This window comes from Rhinoderma darwinii, chromosome 3 (assembly GCF_050947455.1).
Source record: "Rhinoderma darwinii isolate aRhiDar2 chromosome 3, aRhiDar2.hap1, whole genome shotgun sequence".
NCBI classification, from domain to species: domain Eukaryota; kingdom Metazoa; phylum Chordata; class Amphibia; order Anura; family Rhinodermatidae; genus Rhinoderma; species Rhinoderma darwinii.
Genome location: NC_134689.1, coordinates 330,057,353 through 330,083,289, shown reverse-complemented (window position 1 = coordinate 330,083,289; position 25,937 = coordinate 330,057,353). Strand labels below are relative to the sequence as shown.

The following is a 25,937-nucleotide window of genomic DNA, read 5'->3' as shown; positions in this document are numbered from 1 at the left end:
GTAATGTATCAAATTTGAAAGTAATGCGGCCCGTCAACTTCACATTTTTTCTATATGTGGCCCACTTACCCGGCCGAGTTTGAGACCCCTGCTCTAATATGATGATGTTACACAGTCTGTGATTTTATAAATAAGCTGTGTTCTATTTTGATGACGTCACAAAGGACTTTGTATAGGTTACGTAAAGTACATGGTAGCACAAACCCCACAATACTCAATCAAAATGAAATAAAACATGACAACAGTTTCTTTGGATAAAAATGGCCACGGTGTTTATTAAGGGTAACCTAAGATAAAATAATTCGAAGAGAATAACCATAAATAATCGAATAAATAATAAAATAGAAATATTTTGACCAATAAAAACCAAGTCCGCCCAGCATTAGCTGGGTGACAAACCCCTCTAACAAACAACGTGACGTGAAGGAATTTAAGAACAATAGGGCGGGAGGGTGGGCGACGGTCCAATCTTCAAAAACTGTCTGCTTGACCACGATGAACTGCTCCTTTTATGTCCAATTTTCCCGCCTTTAGGATTTTATCAATGACCAATCAGCTGGCCTTCAACAAATCTGCCTGGAGATAGAATCTGCCAGAACCTGCTCATGCAATTGCACAGCTGACCTAGGTCCAATCAGCTGGGACCAACTCCAAACTGCCCAGAGACAGAAACATCTGGAAACCGGCTCGTGCCACCAGCACAGCTTACCCGGGGGACACCAGGATGGTAAGTACCATTCTAATATAAAATAACAAATGGAGAAAAGAGGGAAAGGGGGAGAGAAAAACATACCAAGCAAAAAACACATTTTATTAACAACTTATGGGGGGCCGTGCGTCCATGTGTCCCCCCGGCAATAGCCTGGGGGGCCCCTGACATGGTAGCACAAACCCCACAATACTTAATCAAAATGAAATAAAACATGACAACAGTTTCTTTGGATAAAAATGGCCACGGTGTTTATTAAGGGTAACCTAAGATAAAATAATTCGAAGAGAATAACCATAAATAATCGAATAAATAATAAAATATAAATATTTTGACCAATAAAAACCAAGTCCGCCCAGCATTAGCTGGGTGACAAACCCCACAAGCCATGACATTACCAAGACATGGCCCCCCCAAAACACCGCAGCCATTCTTCAATTAAATTCTGCAGGCCCAAATTGAAAATGTCGATACCCACATCAGAAAGATGTATACAATCATTTCTGAACAGCCCGTCTGTGAGGTCTTCAAGGTCACTGTGTCTATAAGAAAGACCACCGAGGACCGACATGTATTTAGACATGGCTCTATTAATCCTTTTACGGATTCGATTCAAAAACTTACAATTTCCAGAGGACCATAGCAGTCTTGGAATAATCTCTGAAAAGGAAATAGTAGCGTCAGGGAAAAGACATTTTATCAAGGCTATATCCCTTCTCATTTCCCAAAGTAAGTCCAAAGTCTTACCTAGGTCATTGCCTCCAGCATGGATGATAATTAAATTCGGATCCGGCCAATAAGAACTCAGTGATTTAACTAAAGAAAACACGTTCTTCCATTGCAAACCCCTTACCCCATGCCAAAAAACCGAAAAAACTAGCGGATCCATAGACAAATTTTCTGTATAGGACCTTCTCGCGGCTCTCTTCTGTGCCCAAAATATAAAAGAGTGGCCAAGGATCCAAACAACCAAACGCTTACCTGTGGATATATAATTACACTACTAACAAGTCTGGTCGAACATAAAGTTTAAATCTATTAGACTCCCACCTTCCAATTCTTTTTATAATCCCTTCATCAATTCCTAACTGTGCAGCTTCCGTAGCTGCACCTATTCTAAACGAATGGGAGGATATTTTTAAATGCTCCAACTTCAGGGACTTCAAACATTTCTTCAAAACAGAGTTAAACTGAAATCTGGACAGCTGATCCCCATTCTGATGAATCAGGAAAGCAACCCCAAGACTCGGCCTGATTGACAACCAATGTTTAACATTAGAAACTGGGCAAAGAACAGAACCCGAAAACTGATTAATTCTAACCAAACGACCTTTTCCTAATTGATCTGTCTTAGATTTTTTTAACAATAACAAAACATGGTCAACTTTGCAACTAACATCCTGAAATGAAAGGCCCGAGACTGAAACTTTACTCTCTGCCACCAGTTCGCTTATTCTCAAGGCTGCAAAGAACATTAACACAAATGCTGTTCTAAACAAACACACTTCAAAATTACTAAAACAAACTAAATGTAACACATTGAATAATTTTAACAACAAATCTAATGAAATAGGCCTTCTTCTTTCCACAACCGGAGCTGACCTATGGTAACCTTTCAAAAGCTGCTTAACTGGGAAGAGCGAAGAATTAGCCGGACAACTGTTTAATTTAAGAAAGAAAGAGATGCCTGCCAGAGACTTAGAAATGGAGGCAAATGACAGCCTCCTACTAATCAGGCTACATACAAATTTTAAAACTAGACCTACCTCATTATGAAAGAAATTACAGTTCTCATTAACACAGAAATTAACCCACTCCTTCCAAGCAGCTGAATAATCAGCCCATGTTCTTGGAGCCAAGGATCTCTGAATATTAACATAGATTAGTCCCAAATCAGATTCCATAAATGAGGAGGACACGGAATTCCACAAAGCTCCGCTTCTGGTGCCATCGTTCTGAACCTCCGCCACTGACAACGAGATAATGAATCTGCTATATCATTCTTTTTTCCTTCTATATAGCTAGCTTTCAACCAGATGTTCAACTTCAGACAACATAAAGTTAAATGTCTTAATATCTTAACTACTAATACACATTTTGAAGATAATGTGTTAATTGCAAAGACCACACCTTTGTTATCCGTAAACAACAAAATTCTCCTATTCTTAAAATAATGACCCCATACAACTATGGCTACCAAAACCGGAAATAATTCCAATAAGACAATATTTGAAGTAACCTTGCTTACACGCCAAGCACTGGGCCATAACTCAGCCGACCATTGACCATTAAAGAATGCCCCGTAGCCCATACTACCGGCTGCATCCGTAAATAAAGACAAAGAGTCAGAATCCTCAAAATTAAACTGCCAGCAACTGCGTCCATTAAATTTAGATAAAAATTCTAGCCATACAGCTAAATCTTCTTTTAGCTGAACCGTTAACCTAATATGGGACCTAGGTGACTTAAGACCCCTTGTTGAAAAATACAGTCGCTTTGAAAAAACTCTTCCAATAGGAATAACTCTAGAGGCAAAGTTCAACAAACCTAACAGTGACTGCATATCACGTAATGAACATTTCTTCCTAGCTAACATACTGACTAAAGAAACCCTTAAAGGAACAGTGTCATCACAAATTATTTTTTTATATGTTAAAGATGTTAGTGCTTTATTAAAAACGTTTATATTCATTTGTGTGTTTGTGTTTTACTTTTTCTTATTTTTACACTTTTTCTTCCCTATGGGGGCTGCCATTTTTTGTTCCATTTCTGTGTGTGTCGATTAACGACACATACAGACATGGAATACGGCAGCCACAGTCCCATAGGGACTGCGAACGGCTCCCGTCCCATTGACTTCAGTGTACGGCGTCTGTGTGGGAACTGCGCATGCGCCGCTCCCACACAGTCCAATTCGAAATTGGCGCCGTCCGGCGCCATTTTCCTGTGGACCGGAAATCGCGGCCGGACAGTAATATTACTACTTCCGGTCGCGGCTTCCGGATTTGTGCACTTGGACCAGCGGCAGCAAACGGAGCGGACGGGCCGGAGGGAGCCGCGGCGGCAGGAGCAGGTAAGAGATTTCAATGTATGTTCGTGTTTGTGTGTGTTTACTACTGTATGTAAACCTACTACGCTGTGTGTTAGCTCAAAAAATGGCGACACACAGTGTAGGAGGTTACACCGTTCAAACCCCTCGTTTATCCCGGCACTAGCCAGGATAAAGGAGGGGGGGGATGCTGAGAGCTCACTAGAGCGAGGGCTTTTAACCCAATTTTGCAATGCTGCAATTTTGGGAAATAGCTCCATCTAGTGACCAAAAATGGGTAGTATTATAAATTAGAAATAATTTATAATATTTCCTGACTCGTGAAAAAAATAAAAAAAATTTGAACAATGTTTAATCACCCACACACTAAATGTTTAATTAAAAAAAAAAAAACATGTTTTTCTGGCAACACCATGCCTTTAACTTTAACAATTTTTCCTCTGGTAAACTTAATTCCATTCTCTCAGAATCTATTCTAATACCTAAAAATTCTAATGATCTACATGGAAACACAGTCTTCTCTTCAGCTAACGGAACACCAAAAAATTTCATAAACTCGACAAATTTTAACAATAAGGAATAACATAACTCAGACCTAGTATCACCTATAAACAAAAAGTCATCAAGATAGTGCAGAACACCTCCATCCGGAATTTGCTTCTGCACTACCCAATGTAAAAAGGATGAAAATGCCTCAAAATAGCAACAAGATAAAGAAAAACCCATTGGTAAACATTTGTCATAAAAATAATTACCTTCAAATTGAAAACCTAGAGAGTTGAAACCTGCAGGGTTAACTGGTAGTAAACGGAAAGCTGATTTGATATCAGCTTTTGCTAAAAAAGCATTTTGACCAAACTGTCTCAATAAAGAGACAGCCTGATCAAACGAAGCATAGTGTACCGTCGCTTTAGACTTATCAGCATCATCGTTTAATGAAGCCTTAAACGGGTAAGAAAGGTGATGTATTAAACGGAATGAATTCGATTCCTTCTTAGGGACAATTCCTAAAGGTGAAAGTCTAAAGTCTGTAAACGGCGGATGTATAAAAGGATCCTGCCAGTTTCAAGCTCTTTCAGGATTTTCTGATGCACAATATCCTTATGCTGCTGGATGGATTTCAAATTATCCACCCAGCAACAACCAGATCCTTTGAAAGAAGGGATATCAAAACCAAACTTAAAACCGTTAAAAATTAAATTAGCTTTCTCCCTGTCTGGGAACATTTCTAGCCAAGGCGCCATTCTTATTAATTTCACTGGCGTCCATGCTTTTGGATAACTGTTCTTTGGAACTAGGGGGTTGAGACTGGTTTGCTCTTTTAAAACAGCGACACATTGGGTGCGAACCCCCACAAAAGGAACATTCGTGTTTATACCGACAATTGTTCAACCATTTACACTGAGCTTCATTAAAAGCAAAGCAAACTCCTTTCCTCAACGTATTCTGAGAACTAGGCTGCTGCTTGGGCACTGACCTTTGTGGAAGTATTAAACTAAGCCACAAACCAACATCCTTAGTGCCCCATTTCAATGAAGGGTACACTGCCATCTTCTGGCGAAACATTTCATCATAATTGTACCATGCTAAACCACCAAACTGGCGGTAAGCCTCAAGAATGATGTCTACATGCTGGAATAAATTACTAGAATTAATGAAAGACTTTTCCCCTAAAACTGAAGCATAGATACAGAACGCCTGTAGCCAGTTAAAGAAAGACTTAGGAGGAGAACGTTTTTTATCCTCATCTTTATCAGACTTACCATCCTGCTTGACAAGAGTCTCCTTCGCAGATGGTAATAAAGAAAATAAATCTATAAACTCGTTCCTCCAAATACGCTCCTTAATTGCTGGCTGTAAATGAAAACCTAATGGCGAAATATCGCAAGACATCACTTCCTTACAACAAGTTTCCGAAACACCAATTCCTTTCTCTAAAACAGGAATATTACTAAAACCAGCATTCTGTAAATGCTGACTACTATGCTTCCATACATCAGCGGGGGAACTAGCAGGAACAGCCGACTTACTGACCAAATCAGCTAATAATTTTAAAATATCAAACATTACATTAGAATTGAGGGGAGGGGGGATGGGGTGGGACAGATAAGGGGTAGCTGGCATCTCACCACTCTGTTCCACCTGTCCTGGGTCGGGCACCACTTCTGCTACATCCTGCTGCGTGCCTGTAGATCCTGGGGAAACTTGCTGACAGGAAAGTTGACTCCTGGGACCTCTTCTTCTCCTTGATACTGGCGGGGGTGGGGAATAAGCCACCCTAGTCTTCCGGCTCCTCTTCCTCGGTTGCAGCTCTGAAGAAAAGTCCTGCGCCGCCTCTAAAACCAGTGAGGCCGGCGCTTCAGCTGTGTCCTCCACACCATCCTTGGAGCAGGAGGGGATAGCCGACCAACCTGTTGTCTCCCGTTCTCTGACTAAACTTCTGGCCAGCGGGTTAGCCAATGGCGCCGGCACTTGCGGCGCACTTCCGGCACTGTGCGCCACCTTCTTTGATGACACGGTCGGCCGCCTCCTCTCAAGCTCCGGCACCTGGAGCGAACGTCCGGAACTGCGCTCCACCCTCAGTGATGACTCTGCTGCAGACTTCCTCCTCTTGGCTGCAGCTGATGACGGCACCTCGAGCGACGACCCAGCAGGAGACACTGCTTCCTCTATGTCGTCTTCCAGCCCAGTAAGTTCGCTTCTTCTCGCGTCCTCCCTCGACGGCGCTGCTGCTAGGCATTGCCTCAGCCAGTTTTCTCCTCCTTCCGACTCCGCTCTTCTGATCAGCTCCATCAGCAGGACATCCATGGCGACGGTCCAATCTTCAAAAACTGGCTGCTTGACCACGATGAACTGCTCCTTTTATGTCCAATTTTCCCGCCTTTAGGATTTTATCAATGACCAATCAGCTGGCCTTCAACAAATCTGCCTGGAGATAGAATCTGCCAGAACCTGCTCATGCAATTGCACAGCTGACCTAGGTCCAATCAGCTGGGACCAACTCGAAACTGCCCAGAGACAGAAACATCTGGAAACCGACTCGTGCCACCAGCACAGCTTACCCGGGGGACACCAGGATGGTAAGTACCATTCTAATATAAAATAACAAATGGAGAAAAGAGGGAAAGGGGGAGAGAAAAACATACCAAGCAAAAAACACATTTTATTAACATCTTTTGCGGGGCCGTGTGACCATGTGTCCCCCAGGCAATAGCCTGGGGGGCCCCTGACAAGATTGCCTTTCCAAAACACAAAGTATTTTAATGTCAACACTTCCATCATAAATCTCACATAGAATGCATTTGTGGCCACGTATGCATCCCGAACTGGCGTTGTATACCACAGACACAGCCTAAGACATGGAGCCATTTTTTGGGGCTTGCTGTTTCATGCATGTTAGCCCTCATCAGTGCAACATATAAAAACGATGGCTCTATTGGGTATGGCTTTGGGAGCAGCCGCACAGCTTCATAAGAAAATTGAATTCTAAAATGGTTGTGACAGCATTAAAGGGGTTTTCCGGAACGAAAAAATTACATTTATTTAAATAAAACAATGAAAAATATATAACTTTACAATGTACTTACGTTTCATCAGATGGCTGTAGCGTCGTATATCCTCCTCCGTCACCGTCCCCTTAGTAATGCAAAATCTACACTTCCTGTGCAGACCCGTCCATTTGGTCTTCTGCCTTGCTTCCGGTTTCCGACTTTCACACTGTACGGTTACGTCACAAATGACGTAACCGTACCACGTGCTTCTTTATCTCATTAGAGCATGCGTGGTTAGCACACTCCACCGCGCATTACATTTCTACATGCTATGACTGAAAGTTTCATAACTTGCTGACTAATCTCTATGGTTGCTTAGCATTGATATTCAGTGAAGTCAGCAGGACTGGGCTTTCAGAGTATTCCCCATTTTGCGTTGATATTATAAGCATTCCTAGAGCTCGCACTTAGTTTGTAACAACCGTTAGCATTTGCCTAGATTACTGCAAACTTTAACGTGAAATTGGGTCAACCTATCTAGATAATCAATGGTGACCATGCAATTTTCTTATTTTCATCCAAAAACTGAAACTCTATATCCAGTATAGACAATCCTCTATGAACTATATCTGTGCATCCGATTGTTTGCTGCTATAATATTGATAGGAAATTAGGATTCTTACTACTCCACTTAAAGGGGTTGTCCGAGATAACATAATATTTTAAATAACACCATTAAATCATTTAAGTTATAAAAATAAATACATTTGTAATATACTTACGTTTTCCAAAGTGGCCCCGTTTCCAAATCCTGCCGTCAGGAACTTGATTGTTGACGTCTCTCTCTGCTCCGGCTCTGCCGCGTTGTTGATCTTGAATTCTTGCCGGGTATACGACACGTCACTTGTGACGTGGTGTATATCGGCTTGTTCTGTTGTAACGCGCATGCGCGGCCCCTGCTGTTATCTCGAGAACAGCAGGGACCGTGAGAACAGCAGTGACTGCGCATGTGCGTTACTGGATGTGAAGCAGAAGAAGACGATCTACACCACGTGACAAGTGACGTGTCGTATACCATCCGAGGTCTCTCTGGTACGAGACCATGTGATCGGGATACGACACGACAGTGGAGGCGGTGAAAAGGTGACATCAGAGCTCATGTGACCAGAAGGAAGAAGCAGCCAGAGCGGAGAACAGAAGCAAGATTGCACGGGTAAGTATATTATGAAATTTTTAATATGTGTAATGTATTTCTAAATGTACTTAAAAAATAAATCTCGGACAACCCCTTTAAGAATTGGGGTATGTTCACACGCACTGTTTTCAGACGTAAATCGGGAAAAACGGCTCCATTACGCCTACAAACATCTGCCCATTGCGTTCAATGGGTTTTATGATGTTCTGTTCCCACGAGGTGTAATTTTACACGTCGCTGTCAAAAGACAGCGCATAAAAAGACGCCAGCGAAAAATAAGTGCATGTCACTTCTTGGGACGTCTTTGGAGCCGTTTTTCATTGACTCCATTGAAAAACAGCTTCAATAATGTCCGTAAAATACGCAGCGAAAAACGCGAGTAGTTACAAAAACTTCTGAAAATCAGGAGCTGTTTTCGCCTGAAAACGGCTCCGTAATTTCAGACGTATTTTGCTACTGCGTGTGAAAATACCCTTACTATGACCTGATTCTACTATATTAGTATTATAAGGTTGTCTGTCCTTATGTTTCCCTTAAGGCTGGGTTCACACGACCTATTTTCAGACGTAAACGAGGCGTATTATGCCTCGTTTTACGTCTGAAAATAAGGCATACGTCGGCAAACATCTGCCCATTCATTTGAATGGGTTTGCCGACGTACTGTGCAGACAACCTGTCATTTACGCGTCGTCGTTTGACAGCTGTCAAACGACGACGCGTAAAAATACAGCCTCGTCAAAAGAAGTGCAGGACACTTCTTTCAGACGTAATTTGAGCCGTTCTTCATTGAACTCATTGAAGCAAAGCTCAAAATTTACGGCTGTCAGAGAAGCCTCGCAAAATGCGAGGAGCAGCATTTACGTCTGAATGGAGGCAGCTGTTTTCTCCTGAAAACAGTCTGTCTTTTCAGACATAAAAGCCTGCTACCGTGTGCACATACCCTTAGGGTATGTGCACACGTAGTGACCAAAAACGTCTGAAAATACGGAGCTGTTTCAAGGGAAAACAGCCCCTGATTTTCAGACGTTTTTTGAGCAACTCGCGTTTTTTGCTGCGTTTTTTACGTCCGTTTTTGGAGTCTATGAGAAAACGGCTCCAAAAATGTCCAAAGAAGTGTCCTGCACTTCTTTGACGAGGCAGTCATTTTACGCGTCGTCGTTTGACAGCTGTCAAACAACGACGCGTAAATTACAGGTCGTCGGCAGAGTACGTCGGCAAACTCATTCAAATGAATGGGCAGATGTTTGCCGACGTATTGGAGCCTTAAGGGTATGTTCACACGGCAGCGTCCGTAACGGCTGAAATTACGGGGATGTTTTCAGGAGGAAACATCCCCGTAATTTCAGCCGTAACGGCATGTGCAGGCGCTTGAACGCCGCGTCCATTACGGACGTAATTGGCGCTGCTTTTCATTGGAGTCATTGAATAACGGCTCCAATTACGCCCAAAGAAGTGACAGGTCACTTCTTTGACGCGGGCGTCTATTTACGCGCCGTCATTTGACAGCGGCGCGTAAATATACGCCTCGTGTGACCAGACAAACGTCAGCCCATTGCTTTCAATGGGCAGATGTTTGTCAACGCTATCGAGGCGTTTTTTTCGGACGTAATTCGGGGCAAAAACGCACGAATTACGTCCGTAATTAGTGCGTGTGAACATACCCTTATTTTCAGGCGTAAATCGAGGCATAATACGCCTCGTTTACGCCTGAAAATAGGTAGTGTGAACCCAGCCTAATTGTAGTGAACCTATTAGCATTTCAGTATATCTTGCTGTTTAGTTGCAGCATGTCAACCTATTTCAGTACAGTAGTTATTATAATATAGAGGTATTCACTTTCCCTATAGACCATTATGTCCAAGAGCCATTCAATTATGCTATACAAGTTATACCTCTTTTTGTGCTCTTGCTACAGGTTATTGTATCACTCAGATTGTCACTGTATTACTCTGCAGGTTATTATATCACACAGCATGGGAACAGAAGCCTTTGCAAAGTTCAGTTCATCTCTTCCTTAATTTCCCATTGCCTTTCCCAATGTTCCCCTCTCCCTTCCCCTTGAGGGGAGCTAGATATGTGACACAGAGTATTTCAGAGTTAATTCTTGATTGGAGATTTGGCGGGCAGCCATGTCCTCCCAATTTGAGGCAGAGGAAAGGACCTGATGGGACCTGCTGATCCCTTTCCAACCCCCACTACTGTGTCCCACATAAACAGACTGAGCTGATTGAGGTGACCCCACAGGGAGACACGAGGTGGGGATGTCTGGCTGAAGGCACAGCCATAATTAAGACACAACACAATAGGAAACCTGAGGATGGCAAGCGCAGGGGGTTAGGGCCAAGCCCAGCAGCTAGTCACACTTGTCACCAGCACTTCAGGCTGTGTCAGCCACTAATGAGGAAAAGAAAGTGACCTCATGAAAGCAAGGGCAGCTGTGAATTCCAGCCATGACCTGCACGCATCCCCTGCTGATACTCAACATCACATGAGGCAGGAGGTTAGGGAGGTGCAGCAAAATGCAAACACTTAGCCATGGAAATGATGGTCTGCCTCATATCTTAATGGGATATACTGTGCCGCTGCTTTCATTAAAGGATTACTGTAAAGAAATCTAATACATGGGATGAGGGTTGTCATTTTAGTTCACATTTTGACGATTTACATTTTGTATAGGGCCTACAAGGGTGTGGGACTTCGAGCCATATTAACTGGCAAAGGTGTGGTGGAGCCTATAGTCATAATAAATGCGGAAGCAGAAGGAAGTCTCCAGTTTCCACTGTGCCACCTTCCAGTATCTGCGACTCAAGAAGGAAACCCTGGACGTAGGTGAACGAATAGTCGTTTTTGCTTCACTACAACTAATGTTCTAGTTATTCGAGTTTTTGGTTCTAGTTGGAGCATTACACTTGTTATCCTTCCATTCACCAGTAAGTGTCAGACCAGTGAAGGAAATAACCTCCAACACTAAGCGGTATAGAAGCAGTCTGGATCTTTACATTCCTAAGGTATTTACCCACAGATGCTCTGAAAAGCCACTTAGGACCTCAAATACTCATTCCAATACTTTCCGCACACCTTCCATACACAGTCAGTTGCATACTGTATTCTTCTGTATCTTTAATATTACTCTTGATATGTAGAACATGTCATGGCAGTAAAAGATACATTGAAATAGTGCCAAACGACGTATTCTATAAGGTAAAGCAGAATATATAGTGCATGGTCTTTTTCTAGTGTTCAACAAATTTGCTGGCTAATAAGCGTGTAAAGTATTTCTTATGGGGAGAGAAATATTTGGTCAAGCGGACAAGCACGTATTTTGAGGTCTCCATGGATAATACAGGATTCAGGGTTCAGAAGTATTTGGACAGTGACACAATTTTCACACTTTAGTCTCTGTACACCACCACAATGGAGTTGGAAGAAAGTAATGAAGATGTGATTGAAGTGTAGAATTTCAGCTTTAATTCAAGGGGTTTTACACAAATATTTCATTAACTGCTTAGGAATTACAGCCATTTTTTTTTCATCTCTGTATGTGTCGATTAAAGACACATACAGAGATGGAATACGGCACATACAACCTCATAGAGAATGCGGACGGAAGCCGTTCCATTCTCTGCAGCGTACGCTGTCTGTGTGGACACAGACCAAAACGAAGCTCGTTTGCAGAGCGAAATCCGGCGCCATTTTCATGTGGACCAGAAGTCGCTGTCTGACAGTAAGATGACAACTTCCGGCCGTGCCTTCCGGCCATATGTTCAAGGAAGCGAAGGCGCAAGAAATAGGAGTGGAGGCGGCGGCGGGAGAAGGTAATTTATGTTCGTGTATGTGATGTGTGTATTATGTTCGTGTATGTTCGTATTATACTGTCTGCTGAGCACTGCATCTAATCCTCCTACACTGTGCAGTCGCTCAGAAAATGGCGGCACACAGTGTAGGAGGTTTGAAGATTCAATCAATGAGGTTGCTTTACCAGTGTCCATGCTGCAATTTTGGGAACTGCTTCCTCTAGTGCTCAGCATATGGAAATGCTATAAATTAGAATCTAATTTATAATATTTCCTGACTTGTGAAAAAATTAAAACAATGTGTAATCACTTAAATAATAATTGTTTAACTAAAAAAAAAAAAAAATTTTTTATAGTGACACATTCCCTTTAAAATGTAAGAATTCACTGGCGAGCTCAGCAAAACCAAAAGACCTGGAAGATCAGGGAAGACAACTAGAGTGGAGGATTGCAGAATTCTTTACTTGTTAAATAAAAACATTCCTTCACAACATCTAGCCAAGTCAAGAAGATTCTGGAGGTAGGTGGATCATTGTCAAAGTCTATAATCAATAGACGCTTCCTTCATGAATGTAAATACAGAGGGTTTATCTCAAGATGCAAACCACTGGTAACACTACAGAACAGAAAGGCTGGATTAGACCTTGCTCGAAAACATTTAAAAAATGCTACTCAGTTCTGGAACCAGATTCTTTGGACATATGAAACCAACATTAAAGGTCCTTTTAGAGCGCTCGATACTGGCCGTGATTACGAGCGCAAATTGATGATACAGCACGTCGATCAGCGGTGGTTTGCTTCATTCACAAGGAGCAATGGTCGGTAATGTATGGAGATCTACAATCGTTACAACGTTCGATTATCCCCCCGCTTTCGCATCATGTCGGCAGCGCATCTCCCTGTTTACAATGGGAGATATGCTACTGGCTAGTGACCATTTTTTGTTTTGCGTAAAAGATGCGATCAGCCGATGATCGAGCATTTGCTCATTCATTTGACCTGTTTACATGTTGAGCAAACTTTTCATTGAGCAAACTCAGCATGTGGTGATGTCCACGGGTTCCAGGCTTCAGTCAGTCAGTGACTGCAAAGGATTTGCATCCAAGTATTAAAAATAATCTTTAGGGCTAATTCACACGAGCTAGTGCAAACTCGCATGTGAAAAGTGTCAGTTTTTCACGTCCGAGTTGCACCCGTGCGGGGCCCGTTTTCACAGATCCCTCATAAACTTGAGTCTATTGGGGGATCCGTGAAAACGGAGGAAAATAGGACATGTTCTATTTTTCAAACAATTGCCATGTGAACGGCCCAATTGAAATACATGCGTATACAACTTTCGTGTGAATAAGTCCTTATAATTATGCTATTTTGTCTTTTGAGCCTATGAAAATAGAGTGACTATGAAAAAACTAGCTGTTTTGAATGGTTAATGAAATATTTTTGTTAAACCAATCATAATTGCTTTGTTCAAATCCATTGTGGTGTTGGACAGAGGCTAAAGTGTGAAAATTGTGTCACTGTCCAAATACTTCTGGACCCAAGTGTATGTGGGGGTCACATCTACTATTACAGGTAGGTTTAATGCACTGGTGTACAGTTTTTATAATGTGGGACTGATAAAGGGTTCAGTTGGTTTTGTGTAGATGGAAGACATATTTTAGGTTTGTGTCAGGATAAAGCGGCATGGATTTCTCATTTTATAAAACTTTTGTGCTCAACAACGTCCATCCTGGTGAAGTTTATTTAATTCATAAGTTGTAAACACATGAGAGATACAAAGCATTAAAACATTTAAAAACATACCTTACCCTTACATGAGGTGTTCCCATCACTGCCTATAACTCGGAGATATGCTGAGTGTTTGTCTTTTTGTGTTTGTGTTTTTCTTTCCTTCCATCCTTTAGTGCTTGGTTTTCCAAAGCAATACACTAAAAATCTGTCTTTGCTTCTTAGCAATTTTAACAGTTCCATTTTTCTTCTTCTGTACTTCGCACAGAAATAAACTAGGCAGGGCTTGTGCCCACATAAAATGTCACCATGGACATAGGAATGACGGGGCCTACCAATTACCCAAATCACTGTGTCCAGACAGTGTGCAGCACCCACGTATTGAAGGGCAGACGTGGCATTCTATGAAATGACTGAAAATTTGAGAAACACACTTATCCAGTGATTCATGTCTTTAACAAAAATAGCTGAATTACCATTGCTACTATATCAAGTAATACAGGTGAGCTATCCAAAGCGCATCTTACAGGTTTGTCCTGGTAGCCTACCTGGTAGCCTGGTAGTCCTGGTAGCCTTTGCCACCTATGGGCAATCTTCAGAGCAGGGATATTTGTTCACAATATACTTTCCATATGGTTGAGTATACCTGGCCTGCCACTAAGTTCTAATGTGCATTATTGAGCCGTAGCAACTCCATATGTACCCTATGGTGCCTTCATGTGGCACAGTATACCTACATAATGAGAGAGAACATGCCACATGATTTCCTATCGGAAGGCACACAGTGGGGCAGCATGGTTGCTCAGTGGTTAACACTAATGCCTTGCAGAATTGGGGTCCTGGATTCAAATCAAACAAAGGACAACATCTACATGGAGTTTCCTCCCACACTCCAAAAAAACAACCATACAGATAGGGACTGTAGATTGTGAGCCCCACTGGGAAGAATGAGTGAAGACAACCTCTGTACATGACTTAAGGAATGTTTGATGCCTTTCGCTATCTATGACCTTCCACCTCCCAATCCCAATAAGAGACCACAACTTGAAATTGGTGTAAAGGCCACAGCAGCCGTTTATTAAATACACACCTTTTTTATGCGATAAAATAGCATAACCATAACACATCATAAAACACTCCATAATGAATATCCTGCACTATTTTCAACATTCTCCAGTTAAAGGATCCTTGAAGGCACTTCAGGCATCATATCAATAAACTCCATTGTTTCCTTGATAGGTCTGGACTTATTGCCCTACAGCCGTGCTGCACCTGACCCGAGGGCACCCACCATCTCCAAGACCTCTCTCTCCCTTCCTGGGGACACTGCCCATCAGGAATGTATGCAAAACCAGCTGGGTAACCACTCCCCACTTTTTTGTCTTGAGTCTCACATCATATGTACGTGACACTATGGATGTCTTGAAACAGATTGACGGTATTTCCTTGGAAAAAGACACACTCCTGGCTAGCCTGGATGTTGAGGCGTTGTATTCATCCATACCTCACAAATTGGGTTATAAGGCGATCGAGTACTTTCTTGGATCAAGAGGCACTCAGTTTGCAGCCCATAACCAGTTTGTTTTGCAGTTATTACAATTTGTTCTTGAAAAAAACATATTTATCTTTGAAGACAAGATCTTTCATCAGCAATGTGGCACTGCAATGGGTAGTCCTGCTGCTCCCACCTACGCAAATTTATTTCTTGGCTGGTGGGAGGAGACAATTGTCTTTGGGGACAATTTTGGCAAATGGACCTCATCCGTTGGATTATGGATTAGATATATTGATGACGTGCTGCTTCTCTGGAACTCTACAGCAGAGGAGTTCCATAGTTTTGTAGCAGCCCTCAATACTAATGATGTAGGGCTAAAGTTCACATGTGAGATCAGTGAAAAAGAATTGTCTTTTCTGGACTTGAAAATTATAAAAACAGAAGAAGGCACAATTCGGACCAAGGTACACCGGAAAGAAACAGCAACTAATAGTTTCTTGCAATGGAATAGCTGTCATCCTTATCCCCTCAAACGTGGCATTCCGAAGGGCCAATTTATGAGAGTACATAGGAATTGTAGCTCTATGGGTGATTTTGAGTGCCAGGCCCAGGAACTCAAAACAAGATTGAAGGACAGAGGTTTCCCCAAGAGTGTAATTAGGAAGGCCTATGAGGGAGCAAGGGACGCAGATAGGCAATGTCTCCTGGTTCCTAAAAAACGTAAAGAAGAACAAGTTACGAGACTCATAGGCACCTATGATTCTAAACAAAATGATATTATGCAGATCCTGAAAAGATACTGGCGTATTCTCAGTTCTGATACAGATTTGGTAGATCAGATCACACAGTGGCCTTCTGTCACGTATCGGAGAGGGAAAAACATTAGGGACAGAGTCATGCACAGTTGTTTTGACCCCATTACACCTAGGGGTACGTGGCTGGATAGACAAATACCAGGCACCTTTAGATGTGGTAGCTGTAAAGCGTGTGACTTCATTCTCAAAGGGAATAGCTTCACCAGTGTTGCAACACAGAAAAAATACAACATTCGGGATTTTGTCAATTGCAAAACAGCGGGGGTGGTTTACCTAATTACATGCCCATGCCCCCTAAATTATGTGGGCAAAACAGCACGACAATTTCAACGCCGGATAAGGGAGCATGTTGGAGATATTATCCATGTTAGGGACACCCCAATATCTAAGCATGTGCATGCTAAACACCAAGGCCATGCAGCATGTTTAAAGTTTCAAGCAATTGAACTCATTAGACCCCCAAAAAGAGGAGGTGACTGGGACAACCTAATTTTACGCAAAGAAGCCCAATGGATCCATAGACTGGCATGCATACAACCAGCGGGTTTAAACGAGCAGACTAATTATACATGTTTTACCTAATATGCAATACCATTCCCCCTAAGGTGGCCATATTTCACCTTGGGTTGCCTTTGTGGGTGGGTGGGTTTCAGTTGCATAGTGCACTATATTCGATATGGCCATATTAGCCAGCCGACATACAAAGAGATCTTTTGTCAGTCAGTTTTTTCAAATTGGAGGGACTCAGTAATCTTGTCCACCTAATATGTGTTTATTTACCTAAGAGTTGCTTTGTGAGGTAGTCCACTTGCGGTGGGTAACTGTCCCGCAAGACATACTTACAAAACTTATTATCGCTTTGCGCTTACCTTCCTCTTGCTTGGCTGTCCGGGCGATACGTCCTTGGCTTCTACTGCGCCTGCGCGTTCGGTATGATGCGGTCGATGATGACCCCTGGCTGTCAGCTGACGGCGGGGGGTCACATGGGCAGGTGTCACGAATCGAGAGGGTGTTGTGATTGGCCAGTTCAGGTATCGACGCCAAATACGAGGGGTGGAGTTTAGGTGTTTATAGTAACCCAGCGCCTGCAATGAAGTATGCCGTTGACATCGATACGTGCATCTTCCCGTGACGCACAGCAGAATATCTGCTGTTGAATATTATTATCGCTGGTGATAAGGCCAGAGTTACCAAGATACGGACCCCTGAGGATGAGTATCTGAAACGCGTAGGGTCGTTTATTGTATATGGAATGTCTGCATTGGGGACAGCAACATTGTGTTACACCCAGCGCTAGTAGATCCGGTGATTCAAGTCGGACACTGGTGCTTCTTTTGGGGATTGTACTCTTGTTGTGCCCAGGATATATGCTGGTTCCAGACAAATATTGTTATAAACACTGAGATATATTTATCATTATGACTCAGTGTTTTCTGTTTAATACATTTTTTAATTTTCACGGTGGGGCTCATTTCACAGTGGTGTGTTACCCCTGTTTTTAAAACGAGTTACTATTAAAAGGTATATTTTACTCAGTTGTCACTTCAGTGAACCCTTAAATTTTTCATATTGTGGGAGCACAATTATATTCATATCAATTTATACAGTGAATTTAACCACTCCCCAGCCCCTCCAATACTAGCCAGGGTTAAACGCCCCGAGTTCTTTTCCAACAATCTCCAATGTTGTTCTCCTTCTTCCCATTACGTGCCTTCAAAGACCCCTCCTCCTGCCGCCACGACAATCATGTGTGACACCTTACACATGATTGTCCCTCCACAACTGCAGGGCTTTTTCCAGGCCTTCCTTGATGCCCAGGGTCCACATATCCAAACCCACATCGTTCAAATGAACGCCATCCGCTCTCAGAAAACCAACCTCCCTGCCCTCCAACTCTCTATGCCGCACCACAACACCGCCATTGCGCGCCACAAATCTTCCAACCACTTTGTTCACCTTTGCTCTGGCCTTATTTAAGCTGTGATCCGACCGGGCATGACACCACACCTTGCGAGCAACAATATCCGACCATACAATCAGCAATCCTGGAAACGATTACCACAACCGTAACAGATTCAGTTTAATGTCCCGCATCAGATCCCTAGACGACCGTAAGTCATTGCCTCCCAGATGCACGACCAAAATATCAGGCGCTCTGTCCAACCCTGCGTAGAACTGGAGCTCTGGCAACAACCTGCACCACAGCATGCCCCGCAGACCCAACCATCTGAACTGAACCTCTGACTGATCCAGGCCCAACTGCCGTCCAACCAGACGAACATCAGCCCGAACACCTCCCCAGTGCACGTAGGAGTGCCCCATGATCCAAACCAAGCAGGGGCCTGCACCTAGAACAAAACAAGACAACAGTAAGGTAACAACTCCATGTCCCCACCTCCAGCACAACTTATCCCCACCGCCTCAAAGCAAGTGAGGCCGCACATACAGCCTATATCGGTCTGACTCCCACCTACCTATCTTCTTGACCATCACTGGGGATAAACCCCACCTAGCTGCTTCTGTAGCCGCGCAAATTCTAAAAGAGTGAGAGCTAAAACCTGCTGCACCCCTGCCAGACAACAGGATACATTTTTTGAAAACCTGAGAAAACTGGAATTTTGACAAAGACAGACCATCTGCATGAACCAACAAGGATGCCGACCCCTCTGGCCTCACCGCAACAAACTCCCGAAAACAGTGAACCGGGCACACCTTTGATCCCGGCAATTCATACAATCTCACCAAAAAACCTCTCCCCTCTTGATCTGTCTTTGATCTACGAAGAAAGCAAGATAAGCAGGAGCTATCCAATTCCACGTCCGCGTACAATAGACCCCCAGATACGCGCTTACTGGCCGACACCAACTCCTATATCCTGAAAGCCCCAAAGAAAGCCAAAGAAAAAGCCAGCGTAAATAACCGTGCTTCAAACGCTGAAACACAAACCGACTTCAATAGCTCACAAATCGCTACCGAGATCTCAAAGGACACCGGCTTCCTATGATCCCTAACTGCGGAACCCCTCCTGAAACCCTTCATTGCCTGCTGATGACTTGGTCACGTCCTCTTCCCCTCTGATCTTAAACCAAAACGCCAATGCGCCGACAACCTAATAAAATGATGAGGAGAATGCATCCCTGCGGTAGCACTTGCCAACCGCCTGCAAAACACCCGCCCCATGGGCAAGCGAAATTCAAATGACCCAACAATGATTGCAAATCCCGCAACTGGATCTTCTTCCTGCGCGCCACCAACTCTCTCAACTCCAACAATTTATCATCAGGCAAGCGACACTCCATGTTATCTGAATCAATCATTATCCCCAAAAACTTGATGACCGTCATGGGTCCCTCAGTTTTGTCAGGCGCCAGAGGTACCCCAAAATCCTTTGCCACTCGCTCCATAGTATGTAGCAATCCTGCACACACATAGGTACCCGGCGGCCCGATAAACAGAAAATCATCCAGATAATGCAGTGCCGATTGTACCTGGGCCTCCCGACGGACCACCCACTCCAAAAATGTGCTAAACATCTCAAAATAAGCGCAAGAAATGGAGCAGCCCATCGGGAGGCAACAATCTACAAAATATTCCTCTTGCCAATAGCATCCTAGCAAACAAAAATTGTCCGGGTGCACCGGCAATAAACGAAACGCGGCCTCAATGTCAGTTTTCGCTAACAGTGAGCCCTTCCCATACTTGCGAACCCAAACAACTGCTGCATCAAAGGAAGTGTAACTAACCGCGCACAGGGCAGGATCAATGCCGTCGTTCACCGAGTCCCCTTCCGGATAAGATAAGTGATGAATAAGGCAGAATTTGTTCACCTCCTTTTTGGGAACCAGATCAGGCCGCACCAAAGCAGACGACAAATTACGGACCACCCCATCACGTCCAGCCGACGTACAAGGAATCCGAAAACCCTCTGAGAAACCTAAAAACAACAACTCTGCCACTTTTTTATTTGGATACTCCCTTAAAAACGGAAGCATCGTTTCCACCCTCACCGGCGTCGCCCCTCTTCTGCTCAGCATCTCCCTGTCTGCCCTTATGCTTCTTGAAGCATCTGGACAAACTATGGGCACCTCCGCAACCGGAGCACTCGTGCTTGTACCTGCAGTCCTGTCCAAACTTACAATGCCCCTCATTGTACTGCCAGCAACACCCCTTTCCCGAGGAAGCTGACCTACCCGCTGCTGACCCCTGCCCGCCGGCCGCATCCCGAAAGGGCTGATGCCCCTGTTTTGGAGCAGACATCAGGCACATCCACAGACTAATGTCCTTGTGATCCCATCGCAACGACGGGCGCACCGACTTCCGCTGACGAAACTGTTCGTCATACCGCAACCACGCATTACCACCGTATACCCGATACGCCTCCCCCACTGAATCCATATAACAAAACAGCGCCAAACTATTCTCCGGTGCTTTTTCACCCACCACGCTAGCCAAAATAGCGAAGGCCTGCAGACAGTTCGCAAAAGTCTGAGGAATCAAGCGATAACTATGCCGCTCCTCTTCCTCCTTCTTACTTTCATCCGGTTTCCACCTGTCCAAATTAAACTTCTCTAAAGGCAATAAAGAAAAAATCTCCACATATTCATCTTTCCAGATCTTCTCCCTAATCTCAGACTTCAAGTGCGCCCCCAGCGGGCCCTCAAAACACACATATACTTCCCCCTTAGCAGCGTCAGCCAAATGCACGTCCTCCACCACTTTTTTAGAAGTACTAGCCGCCGCATCAACCGCTTTCTCCACTTCCACTACAACGTCCGCAACCGGCGCCACCTCACTAGTAACCGCAATCCTTGCCACACTAGAACTCGCCTCGCTAGCAACCGCAATCCCTGCCGCAGCCGCACTAGAACTCGCCTCACTGGGGACTGCTCTACACCTCCCAAACCTCTAGAAAAATATTCTTGCATACCTCTAAAAAACAAATGCATTTGCGACACAGACAACATCCCCCCCACACATCCCCGGCACCACACCAGTGGTAGACTCACCAGGCCGTCCCTGAGGTGACCGCCCAGCGCCCGTATCCACCGATCCAGATGAGCGCAGCATCGATCCAGACGTTCCTGGGGATCGGTGCTCCTGCACCCCTCGCTCCCCGTAGCTCCCTGACCTTCCGGCAGATGAAGCACGAGGCCCAGCAGAACGCGGCCCGTCCATATTCCTGCCACCCGCTGCTGGCGTAGCATAATTGGAATGACAGCCCTGTCTTCCCAGTCCGTCTGCAGGGCTGTCATAATCGTCCACCTCACCCCTCACAGCAGAAACAGCTGACCGCTGCCCCCCCCCGTCCGGAAGGGGCCCGGCGTCACTGACAGATCTGGCCCATGTACTTCTGGTCGCTGTCGCCGCACGCCTCCCTGCTCCAGCAGGAGGCGATCTCAGTCCCCAGTTGGAGCCCGCCCGCCTCTTCCTGCGGGTCGGGCCTGGCGTCCACGCATCTTTCCGATGAGCTCCTCCGGCACCCGGAACCTCGGCGCCGGAGAGAGCCGTCACTTCCGGTCCCGCCTCCACATCCGGTCCCGCCTCCACTTCCAGTCTCGTTGTTGAAGACAGGAGGAGGGAAGATGGCCGCGGCCCCCCCCTCCTGTCACCTCCAGTCCCTCCCACCTAATGGGATTCCTCCCAGACCTCCGCGGCCCAGCGCCTGGCGATAGCTCAGGACCCGGAGGAGTGTCTCTGGAGGGGCTCCCTCGGCACCGACTTGACTGAGGCGTTACCTCTGGTGAAGGCCTCTCCGGAGGCCTGGAACGTCTGCTGCTGCGTCCCTCCACGCTCTCCACTCCAGCCGCTGGATCCGGAGCAAACAGCTGATCCAGCCTGCCAGCACCATGCTGCATCGCTGCATCCCTGATCCTGGCCATCGTGAGCTCCAACGCTGCATCCATGACAGGTAAGTGCAAAAAACGGTTTTTTTTTGTTTTGTTTTTTTAAAAACAGTATCACTGACAGAACAAATATTTTCTCCTGTTATCCAGCGGGAAAGAGGGCTGCCTCTTTCCCGCATGGACTTATATACACTATACTCCACCCACCACATATAGATACATTTGCCCACCAGCCCCTTTCACTGAACCCTCTAAATCCCTATACACATAGCCTCAAACGTAGTAGCCTAAAACCCCAAACCACCTTGTAATGCGCTCCTTCCATTACGGCTGCGCCTACATTACGTTGGGCTTACTGCACTACAAAATATGTTCGTGCTATATAAGTAACAGAAATAAATAAATAGTGGTACAGGATGGGTCTATAGACTTCTATGGGCACCATATTACAGATCCATACAACACCGTTTATGATACATTGGTGTGCGAAAGGCCTAGGAGGGAAATTTAATATTAAAAACTGGCAATTTGGCTGAGGGAAAACCCCAACTAAAGATATTTAAAAATGAGCTTCTTAAAATTAGACAACTACTGTGTATTTTCAAATATGTGACGGATACAGGCCTACATGAGTCCAACTCTGAAACTTATCAACCATATGACTGCAATGGAAATAAACCTTCTCTTTTGGACTACAATCAACTGAAACCTAAAGTCCTCCCTTTTATGTCCTGTAGATCTTAAAAGGTGACCTTCCAGAATTATTTAGAAAGAAGTTCCTGGGCCTGACGATAATTGGAGCCTCTTAGGGTATGTTCACAAGGAGTGTTTTCAGCCATTTTTTGGGCCATAAACGTTGGGAAAAACGGCTGAAAAATCGGAAGCAGAACGCCTCCAAACGTCTTCCCATTGATTTTAATGGGAAAAACGACGTTGTGTTCCGACGGGGCCTTTTTTTTTACGTGGCCATTTTTCTCTTAAAAAGAGCTCCGTATTTTCAGACGTTTTTGGTTAAGCGTGTGCACATACCCTAACACTGAAAAGTCAGATTGACCATCAATATCTCAAATTCAACCTGGCACTCTTGCCTGAATAAGAGATGGGGTAATTTGAAGATTAGGACCTAGACAAACTCACCTTAGTTTTACAATCATACATTAATATTTATTTTGTCTTTAAGTGACCCCCAAGCAATCAATCCCCCTGCAGCGCCAGTGCAAAGGAAAAGACGCATTGCACAGTTCACATTGAAATCAATGTGGTTAGTGTAATACACAGAAGTACTTTGTCCCTCAGAAAGAAGTGCTCTTTGTAGCTGCTCTTCACTCTGGCTAATGGATGACATTTCTTGCATGGGGACAGGGCCGGCATTAGGGGGGGGGGGCAAACTGGGTAATTGCCCAGGGCCCCCACCTTCTTAGGGACCCTGTCCACTAGAGTAGCCATAGCGGCTGCTGCGGGGCCCGTGCTGCCCAGGACATAACATTTATAGGCCGGGTGGCACGGGCCCCTTCATGTGCTAGCTCCGAAGGGGGCCCCGATGCTAGTGACAGCCACATTCACTTGTATCTGCGTTCTCAGGATGCAGATACAATTGAATACTATAGGCTGCAGGCCACATTAGGCTTGCAGCCTATAAGGCGCTGGGAAGAATCCCTGCGCAGGCCAGCATGGGTCGTGCCCGAAGGCTGTGAAGCGCTCCGTTCGTCGCTGGAACAGGGCAAGGTAAGTACAAAGTTTTTTTGTTTTTTTTTGGGGGGGGGGCTGTGTGGCACTATATACAAGGGAGGGGGCACAAAGGGGGAATTAATACTGTGGGGGCACAGTTACTGATGGGGCACTTTTATTGTGTCGAGGACTGAGGGATTATTATCATCATCGTCTGGGGAACTGTGGATTACGAGTTTGTTTAGAGGATGGGATATAGGTGTGGAGGGTGCTGGAAAAGCGAGAAACCAACATGTCTGTGTGTCAAATTCTGCAGAGACTAATAAGTCGTCACAGTGGTCTTGGCCAGAAGGAGGAAAAAAGGGAAAGTGAACTACTCTAATCAGAAAAAAACATCACATGTGAGTCACTGGATATAAATGTGCTGTAATCACTTATATGGTCTGCAGAGCTCCAGTGTACAACTGGCATCTACCACTATATGGTAGTAAGATTGGTCTTTGTATCGACGCTTTTAATCAGTGACAGTATGGGGGTATTATTCAGTCACTATGTGGTTATAGTGTGGCGTTATTATTCAGTAATAGTGTGGGGGTATTATTCAGTCAGTATGTGATCCTGGTGTGGTGGTATTATAAAGTAACAGTATGGGGGTATTATTCATCAGTCACTATGAGGTTATGGTGTGGCGGTATTATTCAGTAACAGTATGGGGGTATTATTCAGTCACTATGTGGTTATGATGTAGTGGTATTATTCAGTGTAATGTCCGTGGCTGCGGGCCGTCAGCTCCAACCTCCCCCTGACAGCCATAGCCACGAGTCGGCAAGCGCTGGCCCCAGCCTCCTCCTCAGGAGACGCCAGTGCTCGCGTCCACTCACTTCAGCCGGATCCCGTAGGGTGCATGCGCATGCTCGTGCCCGCTCTTAAAGGGGCAGCGCACACCGGACATTCTGATGAACTTTGACCCGTGAGTACCCTGGACTATAAGAGGGGTCCAGCCCCCTGCTTCTATGCCTGAGCGTTGTTGATGTTCCCTATAGTTTGTCTATGTGATGGCCTCCTAGTGTGTTTCCTGTTCCTGTACCTGTAGTTCCTGTTTCCTGTTCCAGTTCCTGTTCATGCTCCTTGAATTTCCATACCATCCTGGTCGAGCACTGTGCTGTGCCAAAGTCGTGTCGTGCTGTATCCACTTCTGACCTGCTTCACATCGCCTGACGTCTTCCTGCTGCCTAGTCCAAGCCGAGCTTGCCCTGCTGCTGTCTGAGCTGCCACAGGTACCTATGCGAACTATAGACATTCACCTGCGTCCTGTTGGCCAGCTGCCTTACCGCCAAGGCGCTACAGCCCAGTGGGTCCACAGACCCTTCGTGACAGTACGCTCAGGCCATGGACCCCGCTGGTCGATTCAAGACTATGACGATGTCTCAAGAGATGCGAGCGGATATGCTAGACCTCCGGTCTCGACAGGACCAACTCCTCCAGGCGTTGAACATTCTTGCACGTCGGCAGGAGGCACAAGCTGCTGTTTCTCCTACTACACCTCCTGGCAATGTTGATCCTCAGACTACACCTCTTGGCAGTATTGACTCACGTGTTTCCTTGCCACTTCCTGACCGCTATGATGGAGAAGCAAGTACCTGTCGTGGATTTCTTAATCAATGCCAGATCCACTTCTGCCTGTATGCTAGGACATTTTCGTCTAATGGCGCCAGGCTTTTATCATCTTTCTCCTCACTGGCAAGGCTCTTGCATGGGTGAACTCTATCTGGGAGAGACAAGGACCAGAGACCCGTGACTTCCCTGCCTTCCTCCGGACTTTTCGCATGGTGTTTGAGGAGCCTGGACGGGTCTCATCTGCAGCGGCCTCTTTGATTAACTTGCGCCAAGGAGACACCTCCGTGAGTGAGTACGCCATCCTCTTCCGCACCCTGGCGGGAGAACTGTTATGGAACAATGAGGCTCTGGTGGCTGCATTCTGGCATTGACTATCTTCTAGAATTAAGGACGAACTTGCCGCCCGGGATCTGCCGTCTAAAATGGATGACCTCATCCTTCTGTCTGCCTGGATTGATATACGGATCCGAGGACGCCTCCAAGAGATTCGACGGGAGAAAGCCCTACCTAGTCTGGTCCCTACTTTGCAGCAA

General features: G+C 45.1%; 1 protein-coding gene across 1 annotated transcript; it reads right to left on the bottom strand.

Annotated features, from left to right (window-relative positions):
• Nucleotides 1-958: 958 nt before the first annotated feature.
• Nucleotides 959-6,749, bottom strand: LOC142748180 (uncharacterized). Its single transcript, XM_075855297.1, has 2 exons — nt 5,888-6,749; nt 959-1,690 (listed from the first exon to the last, which is right to left on the bottom strand). Exons 1-2 carry the CDS (start codon nt 6,564-6,566, stop codon nt 1,104-1,106), a joined length of 1,266 nt encoding a protein of 421 aa, XP_075711412.1. The 5' UTR covers nt 6,567-6,749; the 3' UTR covers nt 959-1,103.
• Between the last annotated feature and the right edge of the window lie 19,188 nt (nt 6,750-25,937).

Bases quoted from the DNA above. Each gene is read 5' to 3' on its own strand.
- LOC142748180 (XM_075855297.1), bottom strand. From the start codon at position 6,566: ATGGATGTCCTGCTGATGGAGCTGATCAGAAGAGCGGAGTCGGAAGGA. The intron at 1,691-5,887 runs GTGAGATGCCAG...ATATATCCACAG, and splicing joins AGGACAGGTGGAACAGAGTG to GTAAGCGTTTGGTTGTTTGG.